At 36.6% G+C, this 15851-nt stretch overlaps 3 protein-coding genes across 3 annotated transcripts; 2 read left to right on the top strand and 1 right to left on the bottom strand.

Moving 5' to 3' along the window:
* Positions 1-1219: 1219 nt before the first annotated feature.
* LOC126583355 (condensin complex subunit 2) lies at positions 1220-5433 on the top strand. The gene is made up of 13 exons (XM_050247704.1): positions 1220-1605; positions 1763-1864; positions 2022-2139; positions 2565-2638; positions 2717-2777; positions 2869-3069; positions 3184-3470; positions 3594-3738; positions 3834-4078; positions 4180-4210; positions 4377-4516; positions 4747-4857; positions 5090-5433. The coding sequence occupies exons 1-13, from the start codon at positions 1336-1338 to the stop codon at positions 5276-5278; spliced, it is 1974 nt and encodes a 657-aa protein (XP_050103661.1). The 5' UTR covers positions 1220-1335; the 3' UTR covers positions 5279-5433.
* Positions 5434-8207: 2774 nt separating this feature from the next.
* On the top strand, positions 8208-11855 carry LOC126583360 (fatty acid hydroperoxide lyase, chloroplastic-like). Its single transcript, XM_050247709.1, has 3 exons — positions 8208-8750; positions 10211-10592; positions 11019-11855. Exons 1-3 carry the CDS (start codon positions 8316-8318, stop codon positions 11657-11659), a joined length of 1458 nt encoding a protein of 485 aa, XP_050103666.1. The 5' UTR covers positions 8208-8315; the 3' UTR covers positions 11660-11855.
* Positions 11856-13323: 1468 nt separating this feature from the next.
* LOC126583368 (uncharacterized) lies at positions 13324-15606 on the bottom strand. The gene is made up of 3 exons (XM_050247716.1): positions 15226-15606; positions 14915-14938; positions 13324-13983 (listed from the first exon to the last, which is right to left on the bottom strand). Exons 1-3 carry the CDS (start codon positions 15425-15427, stop codon positions 13637-13639), a joined length of 573 nt encoding a protein of 190 aa, XP_050103673.1. The 5' UTR covers positions 15428-15606; the 3' UTR covers positions 13324-13636.
* Positions 15607-15851: the final 245 nt, after the last annotated feature.

Below are 15851 nucleotides of genomic sequence, written 5' to 3'. Positions count from 1 at the left end.
ATGAGGCTTAAATATGATTGACTTTAAGAGTAATTCGCTTCAGATTGTCTTAGCGTTGCAGGACTCTTCTACTAATATGTCGCACATGGGACCTATTATAGAAGATGTAAAGCACCTGCTGTCTACGGTTGCTAAAGCTTGTGTTGCCCACATCCATCGCCAGGCTAACTTGGTTGCCCATCGATTAGCTCGTTTTGCTCTCCATTGTGGTAATGATTGTACTTAGTTAGATGTTCCTCCATCTATAATCTATGACTTTCTTAAGGAAGATGTTCATGTACCTTGTACTAATTAGCCTCTTCACGACTTCATTGAAATATATGTCGTCATTTCTTAAAAAAAATGCCTGAAAAAGCAAAGAAGCAAACAGTCACATTTGACTATGGTGACACCATTTAAAGGCTTTATGTACATTTGACTGTGGCGGCACCATTTAAAGGCTTTAGGTACACTAGTAATAGGAAGATGAAATAGTAAATTGGATTAGGACTTTCACTTCATGTCATTTACTCCTTACGAGTGTAAAACTTTCTTATATAAAGGGACTCTTATAAATGTAAAGAATACCAATTTCCTACTATTTCAATAAACAATTGAACGTTTGTCCCGAGAAAGTTATACTCATGTACTCACTGTAAATTCTAATCTTAACAAAAGATTCTCTCACCTTCTACTCTAATCATACTCTCTAATTTAGAAAGAGTATTCTCTCCCCTCCTGCTCCCACCCCCTCCTTTTAATCTAGCCCATTCAAAAAAAAAAAAAAATCTAATGACTTGAAGTTGTGCCACATAGTTGATGAGCGTTATTTTTTTTATTGCTTTTATTCAAACCCAATTGAATAAACAGATCCTTAACAACTTTTTCCATCAAATGGTTGAACCTTCCAACACCAATGGAGATAGAAGATGGCCAACCATGGCTGGTATGTGGAAGAAGAGAAGGGTAAGCAGTGTTGTGATCAGAAGTGTGATCAGAAGTGTATAAGAAGAAGGATTGTTAAACAAACGCAATAAAATTCGACAAAAGAAAATAACTATAAAAAAATATGACTCATTGAAAATGTGGCACAACTCTAAACCATTAGATATCTTTTAAGCGGTCTAGATTAAAGAAACGGATGAGAGGGAAAGAGTCCTAAACAAAAGGTCCATACAAAAGGTCCATATCGTATGCACGAGAAGCAGCGTATCATACCTCTCAAAACCAGCATAAATTTCAAACGCATCAAATGGAGGGAAACCAGTTCGTCCCACATCTCAAACGCTCCCCCCACTCTCATAAACAGGTCCCAATTCAAAACCCTAATTTCCCAATTCGATTTTCCCGATTGCAATGGCCGACACTCTGAGCCCTAATCCGGCAACCCAAAAGCAGAGGCTCCCAATGGCCGCTCGTCTCCAGTCTCCAACGAGCCCCTTCTTCCTCGGCTCCAACGACGACCACCGCGAGCGTGCGCAGGCTCGCGCAGCACGCGCCGCGGCGATAAGAAGAAAGTCCATTGCGCTCAATCTGCCGCCACATCAGGGCGACCCCGATCCCGGCCTCGGCAAGGAGCAGATCCTCGAGCTGTTCCAGAATTGCATCAAACTTGCCAGTGAAAATGTCAGTTTAGATTTTTCTAGTAATTCAAAATTTTGTAATTAATTTTTTTTTAACAAAAAGTTTAAAATTTTCTAGTAATTTATTTGTCAAATTAGTGAGCCCTTTTTACTGTATTAAATTTTGATTTAAATGGTCGATATTTATCTGTTTTGTGCAGAAAATTAATCAGAAAAATACATGGGAGCTGAATTTGATAGACCATTTAACGGATATTATTAAGGTTGAAGAGGAAAACGATGCAGAGACGAATTTTCAAAAGGTAAATTGCGCATTTGATACTATGACATTTCGGTAATCGAAATCTCTCAAGACCAAGATTTGGTAAAAACACTTTTGAAGTGAGTGGCCATAAGTTCACATATTCAATTGGATACGCTATGCTTGCTTAAATACGTATCACTTCTCTATCTGTGCAGGCCAGCTGCACTCTTGAAGCTGGAGTCAAAATTTACTCAATGAGGGTGGATTCAGTACACTCTGAGGCATATAAGGTCCTTGGTGGGATGAATAGAGCAGGCCAAGAAGACGAACAAGGTTGGGTTTGCTGTCTGCTATAACTTTGCCTTTTCGTTTTATACTCAAGTGTTTACGCTTGCAAGCAAAAAAGAAGTATATTGATTTCAAAATAGTAGTGTACTTGATTCCGAACGAGGACAAGCTAAATTTTGTGAAAGTTACGTTATTGGAATATTAGTCATTCTACTGTTTCAAGGTAGAGAAAATTGATAGTGTTGATGTATTAACCTTTGCTTTTTATAACCTATATAATGAATTAGACAACATATAATCAATGGCCTTTTCTGGCAGAAGCAATGTGATTTTTTTATGGTTTGTCAAAATGATGACTACGTGGAATAATTATCTTTAAGCAGCTCATCTCATCTGTAATAGTAATTTCTTTCACATTGGGTTTGTGCTTCATTGATCTTGTTATTATCTTGATACTGTCGTAATTTTAGATACCAGTGCAGAGGATGCCAATGCTGACAATGGAAAAGATGCGGCTAATTCCAAGCATGAGACGCAGAAAAAGGTTTACTATTCTCTTGAGCACTACAATGATTTACTGAACTCCGGTATGCTAAATGCTGACATACATCCATACATGCAGATATCTCCCTTATCAACGCTGGAATCATCTTTTGAGGCTCTAAATGTGAAAAAGTTTGACGGTCATCACTCATCCTGAGCTATCCTTATTACTAGTTTTATAATGTGAGATGCAAGGCCAAGTTTGTAATACAATTTTGTTTGTATTTTCAGTTGCATTTGCAGTTGATCCCCTCTATCATCAGACGTCTGCACAATTTGATGAAGGTGGGGCCAAGGGTCTTTTAATGAATAATCTTGGAGTGTATGGTGGATGCAGAGTGCTCTTTGATTCTTCTGAAGTACCAGGGAAGTGCATAGCATCTGATAATCAACTCGATAAATCAGATACCATTGATCTTTCTTTTGCTAGTGGTGAGTTGAGTTTTCTGTATTCTATTGAGTTCTTTGTAAATTTCAGCTTCCCATTTTTTTCCAAATAAGAATGATGTGGTTTACTAGCATTAACTTTTCATTGGTCTTTTATAGAATATGTAGAACAGATGGTATTGAACATGCGAATCAAAGATGAAATTTCACCAACTCTCAGGAGTTTAGTTGATCGATTTGATGAGGATAACAGAAGGCCACCAGATATATATACATGTGATCAAGAATCAGCAGAGCAAGTTGATGCTGCCTATAACAATGAAGCTGATTTTGATTGTGATGTATCTGAGAATTGCGGGAACTGGGATTATGATCATGATGACCAAACAAGTGTCGTGGAGGAGGGCCTTAACTGTGAAAGTTCAACTCTCCCTAGTTATCATGAGGTTTTGGAACACACTATTCTTATAAAGTTTGAATTGTATATATTTTTTTCCACCGGTCTTTTTTTGTTTTATGAATAATTGAACAATGAATTCATTCCCTGATAATTTTTTCAACTTTTGTAGGAAAATGAACCGGGTGCCTACCATGAACTTGATACGAATGAGAGACTTGAGAAAGTTGATGGGTATTTGTTCTTAAGTCTTGGATTTACTTCAAAACAAAATGCTTGGGCAGGTCCTGATCATTGGAAGTATCGAAAAACTAAAGGTCAGATGCAATGATCATGTCATCAACTAATATGTGTATGAGTATTTATTGTGGTTCAATAGTATGCTAACACATCACACAATCTGGTTTTTCAGTTCCCGAGAATGATCCTCCTGCAGAACAACCAGAAACAGCTAAACAAAAGAAGACCAAAGCACAGCAGGATCTTGATTTCACAAAATCCTTGGAAGAAGAGTTCTCAGATATTTTTGCTCCTCCCAAAAATCCAAAATCCTTACTGCTCCCTGCAAATAGAGCACCCTGTAATACAAAACTTCCTGAGGATTGCCACTATCAACCAGAGGAGCTTATAAAGCTATTTCTTCTACCTCAAGTAAAGGTAATGTCTGTCAACAATCATACCATATAATTTTTGGTGTACTCTTTTTCTTTTTCATGATATGCCTTTTTTTTTTTTTTTTTTTTTTTTTTTTGCTGTAGTGCCTTGGAAGGCGATGCAGGAAGTCCTCAGGTAATAAATTCTTTCTCATTTATAACAAATAGATATATCACTAATTAATTTTTTGGAACGTCCATTTGTTTTATCAATCCTTTTATATATATATATATATATTTTTTTTTTAATTTTATGACTGATCAAATGTGCAAGCAATTTATAGTACTTGGTGTGGTGTCAGATGAATCCGGGCAACAATGTGACGATGATGGGCAATTTCCATACTACGATGATGAAAGTGGACTTGGGGGCCAAGATGATGACGGAAATATCCATAGTGATGTGGAGGACTTTAGCACACTTGTTTCTCAGCCTCGCCAGGTAGGTTCCCAACTTTTCAGCTTTACGTAATTTGACTAGGCTCCACGAGTCAGAATCTTAGTGTCATATGTCCTATGAATTATGTCTAGTTTTATAGATGTTCATACCGGAGATGTTAAGATTGCAATCTTGTGAATAGTTTTACACTTTTAGTATGTAATTCAAAACCCATCAAAACAAATCTGTGCAGTTTTTGCTTATGGTTTGCTTCCTACGTTTAAACAATACAGGTAAACAAAATTGAAGTCCAGTATGACAAGACTTCCAAACAAGTCGATGTCCAGGCTTTGAAAGAAACTCTTTGGAACCATGTACAAGAATCTGTTCAAACATCAATCCAGGTCGGCTAAGTTGTTTATTTATATATTTTTCAGGAAGCACTTACAGGAAGCACTTCTATTTCTATAAAAAAAATGACATGCTTTTGATAGAAGTGCTTCCAGTAAAAACGCTGATTAGTACAAGTGCTTTGTAACGTAATTTCTGCATCTACCATCCTACTGTTTCATATTCGATATGACATTATTTTGAGAAGGTAAATTCTGATTATTTGATATTTCTGCTTTTGTAAAGGGTGAAGAACAATTGGTATCCTTCAAACAAATGTTGGGCAACTTTCCGGGTGACTGCAGGGCTGCTGAAACTATCAATGACATCTCCCCTCACCTGTGTTTCATCTGCCTTCTACATTTGGCCAATGAGCATGGTTTGAGGATCCTGGGCTCCACCAGTCTGGATGATCTCAGCATTCACCTTACCTGAGAAAGTTTGGAGCTTAACTCATCATCCTGTTTATTATTTGAATAGAAAACGGAAATGTGTCTAAAAGTGTACTTTACAACTTAATTTTATATTTTAAACTAGTCTTGAAGAGATTGTGACATTGTTGAAAAATGAATTGTGGTTGAATTTGTTAAGACTTAGGAGCGTTTATTTTTGCACTCGCAATTTTATGTTTAAAGTTCTTCCCTTCCAATGTCGCTTGTAAAATAAAAAAGTCAATTGCTAGGTAAATAGCAATAAAAAAGTCAATTTACTAATGGTGAAGAAATAGAGTGATGCTAGCAAGTGAATTCTACAATGCAACATACTCAACATTCAATTATTCGGAGGCAAATTCTTTGCCTTCTCATTTTTCGTACCCTGCAATGCTCTTCTGTTTTGTGTGATCACGGTTAAGTCATGTCAACATTTTATATTATTTTTTTATAAAAATAATAAGACAAAAAGGAATAGTAATATAAAATGTTGATGTGCTTTAATCGTGATCATACAAACAGAAGGACACGAAAAGTGAGAGGGCAGAGAATCTACCTCCCAATTATTCAATCGAATTTCGATGTCATAAAATATAAAGCTTACTCCATTTTGAAAGTACCACGAAAAATATCAATCAAAGCAGTAGGCCACGTTTCCCTTCAAGAAAAGAAATTTTAAGTTATAACGAGACGAGAACATAAGTGGTACATCACGTGTTTTAATAGAAGTGGTGGGAAATTTTATTTTTTAAGTTCTTAACTTTTTAATACACATATTTTATAATTTGTATAATGACACATAATGTATCACCCGTATAACAGTCACATTGAAAAATCTCTTTAAGAAAAGAGAGGAGGCAGGACATGTGCACACACGCAGGATGCAGCCATGTATGATGTATCAATACATTGAATTCTTACTAAAGGACAAGGATTGTCTGCCCTCCTTATTTCGTGCCCTCCTGTGCTCTTCTGTTTTGTGTGGTCATGGTTAAGCCATGTAAACATTTTATATTATGTTTTTATATAGATAATAAGACAAAAATGAATAGCAATATAAAATGTTGACGTGGCTTAACCGTGATCACACAAATAAGAGGACATGAGAGGGCACGGGAACAAGGATGGTAGACAATCCTTGTCCCTTACCAAAAACGTAATAAACAGTGTCTTCAATCAACTGCCCAACATGTCATGTCACCACGGTTGCCTGACGAGTTCCATGCTTCTCGTTTATCTTGAACTAGAAATACATATCATGTGTTTCTTCTAACACACGAAGTCGAAACGGTGAAATAAATGTTCTTAATCATTTAAATTACATGTTTTGTTTAACATGAATAATAATTCGTTATAGTGTAACATTTTCATTCTAGTAGAGTAGTATATGTTTTCTAGAAGAAAAATAAATTTTCCACACAAATATATGTCATTTTTCTCCTCTAACGCACTATTGTTTAATTTTGTATGCTATTTGTTTTTTTTATTTTATCTGATGGTCAAAAATAAATAAGTGTGTGTGAGAAGTTAAAAAGAGTGAAAATCAGCCATCTTTCTCTTTATGCACATGTCTCTTGATTCATTTTTTATTTATTCAATTTAATGATCATAAATAAAAGCAAGTAATTTGTAACTTAGTTAGTTAAGAACATTTATTTTTACGCCCCATGTCTTGTACTTAAATTTTCATCTTTATAGTTTAATATAGATATTCTATAGTTTGTTAAAATAAAAATAGAGTATGCCTTGAAAACGTGTACTATTATTTGTCCCCTTACAAACAAACAAACAAACAAAAATCCACTAAAGTTTAATGGCTTATCCACGAAATAAAAGAAATATAAAGAAACATTGTATCTGATAAACTAATAAGAAACACGGGCTTTCTTGTCCACCCATCACGCTCAAAGCATTTAATGATTTATCTGTCGATTGAAATTTGATTACATTTATTTTATGCATATAGAAAGTTATTATTTGTAGATTCATCTTCATTTGTGAATTGCAAGCAATAAGTTTAAGTACGAATCTCGTAGATGGCTAGTATGATACTAATCTATTCATTCACTTATTGTTACGTATATAAAATAAATTATTAACAACATAGTTTACGTAGTTGAGATATATATAACAAGCAATTTTGAACATGTACTTCAAACACGGTCACTTATTTGTTCAAAATGTATGACGTGAATTTGTGTTAGTATATCCTACAACTACAAGTGAAGAGCAATTTACATTCAACGGAATTAAACCAGGACGCCACAAATATGAGTGAACAGTTCCATATAAATTTGTATCATATAGATAATATATCTCGATCACATTATTTACTTTAATTATAACAAATGAAATAATACAACTTGATTTAGTTTACAATATGAGAACTTTAACTAAAAGCTCCTGATACTATTTACTTTACTTTTTTTTTTTTTTGGGAAACCTCGACGGTACGAGGATAATTTTATTGATAACGAAAAAAATAAGTTACACATAGTCAGGAGAACATAAACCTTACCCCTCAAAAAACAAAGACAACAAAAAGGAATACCCTAAAAAGAAGGGGGACATAAAACTTACCCTTCTAGAAACAAAAACTAGAATGATACAAAGAAAAGAAGGGGGGAGGGACATGAAACTTAACCCCTCTAGAACCAAACATAAAAGTCTAAACCTGCAAAACAAGTCAAACAACACCATAAAGTTAGGAGAAAAAAAAAAAAAGTAAGACAAACCTGGATGCCGACATGCATATTAATTTGAGAAGTGGTAACCAGACAGGACAAGCCAACATAGTCAGAAAACAAAGCAGCACCAACCGCCATCAGAGGAGAATCACTTTACCCCTTGTTTTATCTTTATCGTTAAAACTCAAAAGTTTTCAAATTTTTTTCATTAGTTTGTTTCCCAATATAACAAGTCAAATATTTCCCAAATTTATATAGCCATAGCTCTTAAGCTCACATCTGGAAAGAGCAAACCACAATCGCCTCTCATTTCACAACACAAAATCTCAATATCCAACAAAAATAACATAAATCATGGCTTTCATGATGAGCACAACCCCCGGCATCCCACCGTCACCGTCACCACCAACGCTCTCTCACCAACAACCACCAGCATCTCTGCCAGTCCGTACAATCCCCGGAACGTATGGCTGGCCGCTCCTGGGCCCCATCTCGGACCGCCTGGACTACTTCTGGTTCCAGGGTCCCGAAACATTCTTCAAGAAGCGCACCAAGAAGTACAAGAGCACGGTGTTCCGCACAAATGTCCCTCCCAGCTTCCCGCTATTCGTCAACGTCAACCCCAACGTCATCGCCGTCCTCGACTGCAAGTCCTTCTCGTACATGTTCGACATGGAGTTGGTCGAGAAGAAGAATGTTCTTGTCGGCGACTTCATGCCGAGTGTTAAGTTCACCGGCAACTTGAGGACCTGCGCTTATCTTGATACATCCGAACCCCAACACTCCCAGGTTTGAATCAACTCGTATCAACTTTTCTTTTTCTCTTCTTCTTTTGCATATTCGGTACCTATAGATTTCTTTTTGTATTAGAGCGATATTTGCACTAATCTAATCTAAATTACTAGAGCAGAAGTGAGACAAGCTTGAATTTACACATACTCTAACCAACTTAACTACGCTTAGGTTGGTGAAATAGTTAGGGAAAATTGGTTGTTCTAATGATTTTATAGTGCTAAACTAACCAATTTCAATTTTTTTTTTTTGAGTATATAATTAAGGATAACATGATCGGTTTGTCCAATCGATATGGCAATCTAAATTAAGTTATTTTATCATAATAGTTCACTGATTTTTGGTTGAACTGATTTTCAGAGTTTCAGCTAGTACATGCTTGAATTTCTTTATTTTTTGGGATTAATTACAAGCTTGAAATTTTCAATTGTCCAAAAGGGTTGAGTGAGATTTTTGCAGTGTGGTTAAGAAATTAACTTATCCAGTATTTTACTAGAAATATATAAATATGGATTGTCAGGCTGTAAATGTGGATTAATTTGGTTTTTCGCAACGTAATGCTTGGATGATTTATGAATGTTAGAATGTACGATTCAGATGTTCATAGCAAAAAACAGAACGTCAACTGGTTTTTAGGAAGAGAAGATTGTGTTGAGCATTTAAAGATATTATTTGTTTCTAGTTGTTGCTGAAGCAGAAGTGGATTTTCCGATGAGGGACTGGTTGGATATGTTGGCTGGAAGAAAAGAATGGTTTGTGGTTTTTGTGTTCCTTAGAAAAGTCCCAGATGGTCCAAATCAATCCAAAATGTATGCGAATATGATAGCGACTCCTACTCGTACTCGTAGGGACCATTAAACAATTGGTTGGTGGTGATTTTTAGTTGCAGATGAGTGTGGGAAATGAGATATATGGGATTCATTTCCTACAGTTTCTCTTTCCCTCTCTTTTTTTTTTTTTTGGAGTAATTTTTTTTTCTCGGCTGTGATTTTCGCACTCTCAGTATTTCATTGGAATGAGAGATTGTAAAACTAGGGATCTAGACTCGAAACCACACAAAAATATTTTAGATAGATGAACAAATATTATTTAAGGGTTTTTCTTTTACTTGTCTTCTATGAAATTTGAACTAAAAATTTCATAAAGACTAGGGAAGGTTGTACAGTAGCTTTTTCTATTTTTGTTGATACATGATGTGCTATGCAGAATGATCAAACGGGTTTCAATAGTACAACTCATGAAAAAGGCTTTCGTCTCTTTAGGGTTTAGGTAATCTGGTACCACGGCGGGATTTACTTTGCTAACCTAAATGCTTAGAGCATGCTTAATTTGATTTCGACAGGAAGTGAAAAACGTTTTCATCTTACAAGATATGAATTCTACTGTATAGTTGGTCATCTTTTGGTAAGTTTAATTTCTATTAACTTACCAATACCATCTTAATATCTTCTTCACAGATCAAAAACTTTGCCATGGACATCTTGAAAAGAAGCTCCAAGACATGGGTGCCAGAGCTCACTGCCAACCTCTCAACCTTCTTTGACACAATAGAAGCAGACGTCTCCAAAGATGGGAGTGCCAGCTATTTGATCCCACTTCAGAAGTTCATGTTCAAGTTTCTCACTAAATGCTTAGTTGGAGCTGACCCGGCAAGCTCGCCCAAGATAGCAAAGTCCGGCTACGCCATGCTTGACCGGTGGCTCGCCCTCCAGCTCCTCCCCACAGTCAAGATTGGTGTGCTTCAGCCCCTGGAGGAGATTCTCCTCCATTCTTTTGCATACCCTTCTTTTCTAGTCAGTGGAGACTACAACCAGCTTTACCAGTTTATAGAAGAACATGGTAAGTTACTTGGAACTTAAACAAACTATCAATCTCATTCCTTTTGAGATATATTTGAATTCAAAACTTTTTTCTACTTGCATTCATTAACATACTATAGAGTATAGACGACATCTCCCATAAAAGTTTTCTTGTTAGACTATTGATTAAGTTGATTATTGCTTGATGTGCGGTCCAAATTCACAAATTGACAACATAAACGTTTGTATGTCAACATAAGACTAAAGAGAGAGCATTACCATACGTATCCCATAGGAGTCACCAATATAGTACAAACTATTAGAGATGTGATCGATAAAGGGCGCCAACATAATACACGATGTTAGAGATGTGATCGATAAATGTCATATGATGTTACTCGATAAGTTTAATGCTATCTGTGTCTTGATTTTATGCGTTCATGAATACAAATGGACTTGTTTACAGGTAAAGAAGTGGTAAAGAGAGGTGAAACCGATTTCGGACTGACCAAAGAAGTAACAATTCACAACCTTCTCTTTGTACTTGGTTTCAATGCATATGGTGGGTTTTCTGTCTTTCTGCCAAGTTTGATAGGCAAAATAGCAAGCGACACCACCGGTTTACAAGCCAAAATAGTCAAGGAAGTCAGAGAAAACGCCGGTTCAACTTTGAGTTTCGACTCGGTGAAAAACTTGCAACTGGTTCAGTCCGTAGTGTACGAAGCCCTCCGGCTCAACCCACCGGTGCCTCTCCAATTTGCCCGAGCCAGGAAGGACTTCCAACTCAGTTCACACGACTCGGCCTTTGACATCAAGAAGGGTGAGTTGCTCTGTGGGTTTCAACAACAGGTCATGAGGGATGAGAAAGTCTTCGATGAACCGGACACGTTTAAACCGGACCGGTTCATGAAGAACAAAGAGTTACTGAACTACTTGTACTGGTCCAACGGACCGCAGACCGGTTCACCAAGTGAGTCCAACAAACAGTGCGCTGCAAAGGACTCGGTGACCCTCACTGCCACTTTGCTTGTGGCATATGTATTTCAAAGATATGATTCAATCACAGGGAGCGGTACTTCAATCACAGCCCTTGAGAAGGCCAAGTGAAGAGTGGTGTGATCACAGCCGTTGAAATGTGGATGTGATGGATCACACATGAATTTTCTTTGCTTTTGTAAAATTCAGTGTCTGTGTAGGGGGTTTGTAGGTAATTAAATAAACAAGGACAGATATTTGAGGGAAAATGGCCAAAAGCTTGGGGTGACCAGTTCAATTAAATAAAGTGAATTAGAAATTTAAGGAATTTATTGTGGATGATGGTTGGTAGTGGATCACGCCCACGGAGAAAGAATTATGTTTCCTCTTTTTTTTTTTCTTTTCTTTTCCTCCTCTTCTATTTGAACGATCATAATTAAATCACGTTAACATTTTATATTAATTTTTTATAAAAAGAGAAAGATAAAATAAAAAGTGTGAAAGGAGATGATGAAAGTGGATGAAAAAATGAAGGGAGATAATCATAATCCCATGCCCACTCCCTTACCTTGACTTTGTTTGGGATGATTTGACATTCAAAAATAAAAAATGATCTAATTTATCAAAAAACTCATGTCCAATGGATTGGTAGGCTATTATTCTATGGAGCTCACCAGCCTAATATTTGACTGAAAGACATCAGACTGGCCAAACATAGTCCTCCTCTAAGCCTATTTTTTGTGAAAGAGATCCTCTCCGGATCTTTTTCACCAAAGTCACCGGATCAAGTGATCCAAGTCTTCCAAATTTCATCCAACGGTCCACCTGTTTTGACCCTTTAAAAGCTATAATATTTTTTAGTCGTTTGATGAAATTTGGAAGGTCTGGATCACTTGATTCGGTGACCTTGGTGGAAGAGATCCAGAGATGATCTCTTTCCCATTTTTTGGGGTCCAACTCCTCAACTTCATTAGTGATTCGAATTCAATGGCTAGATTTGAAAACATCAAATGGTAGTTTAATTAAATTAACTAAAAAATTTAAATTATAAACTTAAAACTAATAAATGATTGAGAGGCTATGTTTATTACTTTTAGTTGGAAATGATATATGAGTATAGTCTGACATTGTTCATTTAATAATAATTTCTTACAAGGCATAACTCTAGACGGAACTATATCTAATCTTTTCAGTTGAAGATGACCCGACACTTAATTTTCTGAATCATTGAGTCATGCATACCATAGATGAAAAATTGCACAATGGCTTCAAAATCATGCATGCCCCTCTTCAAGAATCAAGGATTATGCTAGTGATTTAATACGTCCCACTCTGTTTTTCATTATTTGGTCCATAGATCTTGTAGCTTTTTGAGACAACTAAAAGTTCCATGAACGATTGTCGTAGCGCCTGCTTAGAATGGCTAAAACTTTTTCCAGGAAATCAAAAGTGTTTTTGATAGCGTTTGATAGAAAAAGTTGGACGTGCTTCAAGGTCCTAAAAGCACTTTTCAATGCTAAAGCACTTGAAATTTTACAAAGTTGCGCCCCCCACGGACATGATGGTCGAGTGGTCAGCTGAGTTGCCGGGGCAGCCAGGTTTTTTGTATGCTTGAACAAAATGAACCGATGGTCAATGGAATTGAGCTTTTATAGGAATTATTGGACCTGGATTTCAAATGCAAGCATATCGAGTAATTGAAGTACCAACTTCACAGAAGAAGCACAGGAAGTGAAAATTTCCTAGATCAAATACAAAAAGAGCTCAACATTAACCAATCAAGCTCAAGCCAGGACTTAGACAACCATCGATACTCTGACATTCAATGAAGAATTTCTGGTTTCAGTCATACAAGTGGAACTTTCAACTATAATTCGGTGGAGAATGCGATGATTAAGGTTCTTGCCACAACATCGATTGATTTTGGAAGGCTAGATAACACAACTAAGTTCTCTATACTTTTAACTGTAAATACAAATAATTCAGTTTGGTAAATGAAATTGATTGTATAGCATGCACGATTTAAGGTGAAGAAGAATAACCTAGTAAAAGTTTATCACTAACCAAGAGAGGAAGCCTTTGGTTGTTCCAAAAACGCTACGGAGCTTTCTACACAGTCTGGACATTTCCTTGCGTCTGAGTGTTAGACTTTGTAAGCCCTTCTTTCCACCCTCTCTGACGAGCCCTGAGCTCCCATAATGCTGTCTGTTTCCGCTGCGCCTCTAATGTTGCTTCAGCTTTCTCCCTTGCTTCTTCACATGTTTCCATCCCTGAACTGCACTTGTCTGCTTCCTTTTGATACTGGGATGCAATCTTTTTAGCCTCTAGTAGAGCCATATCAGCTCGTTGCTGAGTTTCCAAAGCTTCAGCTTCCCTAAGCTTCAACTCCTCGGTCAAAAGATCCACAAAGTTCTTCTCAGTGTCTTCATTCACCTCTGGATCATGCTTTGCACAGTCTGCATAATATGTACCAAAGAAATAAACAGACCGTAAAAGAATATAAAAATTGAACCAAATCTGAAACTTTCATGTAGCCAATCACTTGAATCACCAACTTTGCTTGCAAATGCAATGCAAAACCAAATTTAGGAAACTAAGTCCGCATTCTATGATTTTGAGTTTCAACTTAACCTCCATGTTCAACATCCAAAGGTTGGTTCAACCAAAATAAGAAAATAACACATAGATATCAATGACACAAACTCTTCCTACAAAGTGAAATCAACAACTATAAAAAGCAAGTTGAGGAAAAGGGGTGGTTGGGTTCATTCCAAAACAATGAAAATTGGACAGTAAAATCAGAAGACCAGATCAATTGCCAGTCCCACTAATGAAAGCTAGGAGTCCAGAGCTCTGGTTGCAATCTTAACTTCAAAGATTGTAACGAGGAGAAACCACACACAATCTACATAATCAACTCACGTAACGTTGAGAGACAGAATGTATGTATAAAAGGAATTTAAGGAAAATAGGGTAAACAGGAAAGTTTACGTAACTGCAAGATTTGACATTTCTCCCCAAGAAAATTTGTCTATCAGGGAAGATCTGAAGGTGAAAAAAAAAAGAGAAAATATTACTTCGGATTGAATGATATTTTGGGATTCAGACGGATTTCCTCGAAAACACTTTGTATTGAATATTTGCCACATTATTACAGTCCTTAACATGTAACACCTCAGGGGAATATTAATTATTCAACATAAACATGAGAAAGTACGCTACTTTATGGCAAGGAGAAGCTATTGATACCACAACACATTCAATCTAGAATCATACATACATATTACAGCCAAATATATATATCCACACAGAGAGAGAGATATAAAGCAGTCAATTATATCATAACCCAATCAGTTTATATAAACATATATACAAAAAAAGACTAACCTGCAAGGGAAATGTTGCTGAGTCCTGCAGACGAAAGAACAAACCAATATAAGTATACATCCGATAATAATGCCGATCAACAACTAATAAATTAGTAAATTAGCCGAGTGAAGTAAAAACCAGTTGCTTTAAAAATTCAACAAAAACCCAGAAAGGATTGAAATCAGTGAATCCAATGGAAATTTGAGCTTATTGGCATCAAATCAGCACAAAATGTGTAAAACCCAACAGAACAAAAAGTGAAAAATGCAAGAGATCTAATCAGATCTGGCAAAAATGGATCATGGGCAAGTGAAAAAAGAGTAAATTACCAATGGGGATGGAGAGGAGAGGCTGAGAAGAGCAATCGCAGGTGCAAGGAGGGCAAGCGGAAGAGGAGGAGGAAGAAGAGTGGGAGACGGCGGCTAAGCCCTCCATGAAGTGCCAGTATAGAGGCGGCCCCACTATGTACCCGGCTATGCACAGCCCAACTATCACCAGCCCCGCCTTCAGCACCGCCGGACTCATCGCCATCTCTCTCTTAATCTCGATTCTTCCTCAGCTTCAGAAATCGAATCGATCGGAAGTAGCGGAATTGGGAGTCGGCGAAGTCGATTCTCAATGGTTCGACCGCCGGTGTTTAGTTGAGACTTGCGAAGATCAAAGATGGCTGCTTTCTGATTTGTGGGGAGGGACGCTGACGCTGCTTTTATTTTATTTTATTTAAAATTCACTGTTTTGGGAGTGAGATTGCCAGTTGGTCCGACTACGCGATATTTCGAAACGGTTTCATTTTTTCGGTTTTTTTTTATTTCTTAGTAAATAATTTTTTTAATTTATTAGTCGAATTCTTTTTATTTTTAATGTAAAAATATCGATATATTAAAAAAAATTCAATTTATTTATGTTATGTAGCATTTGGGTTTACAAAATTAAATTTCTTCATAATCTGTTAAAA

This window comes from Malus sylvestris, chromosome 9 (genome assembly GCF_916048215.2).
Source record: "Malus sylvestris chromosome 9, drMalSylv7.2, whole genome shotgun sequence".
NCBI lineage: Eukaryota > Viridiplantae > Streptophyta > Magnoliopsida > Rosales > Rosaceae > Malus > Malus sylvestris.
The sequence above is the reverse complement of the archived record's forward strand: the minus strand, read 5'-3'. Positions and strand labels throughout refer to the sequence as shown.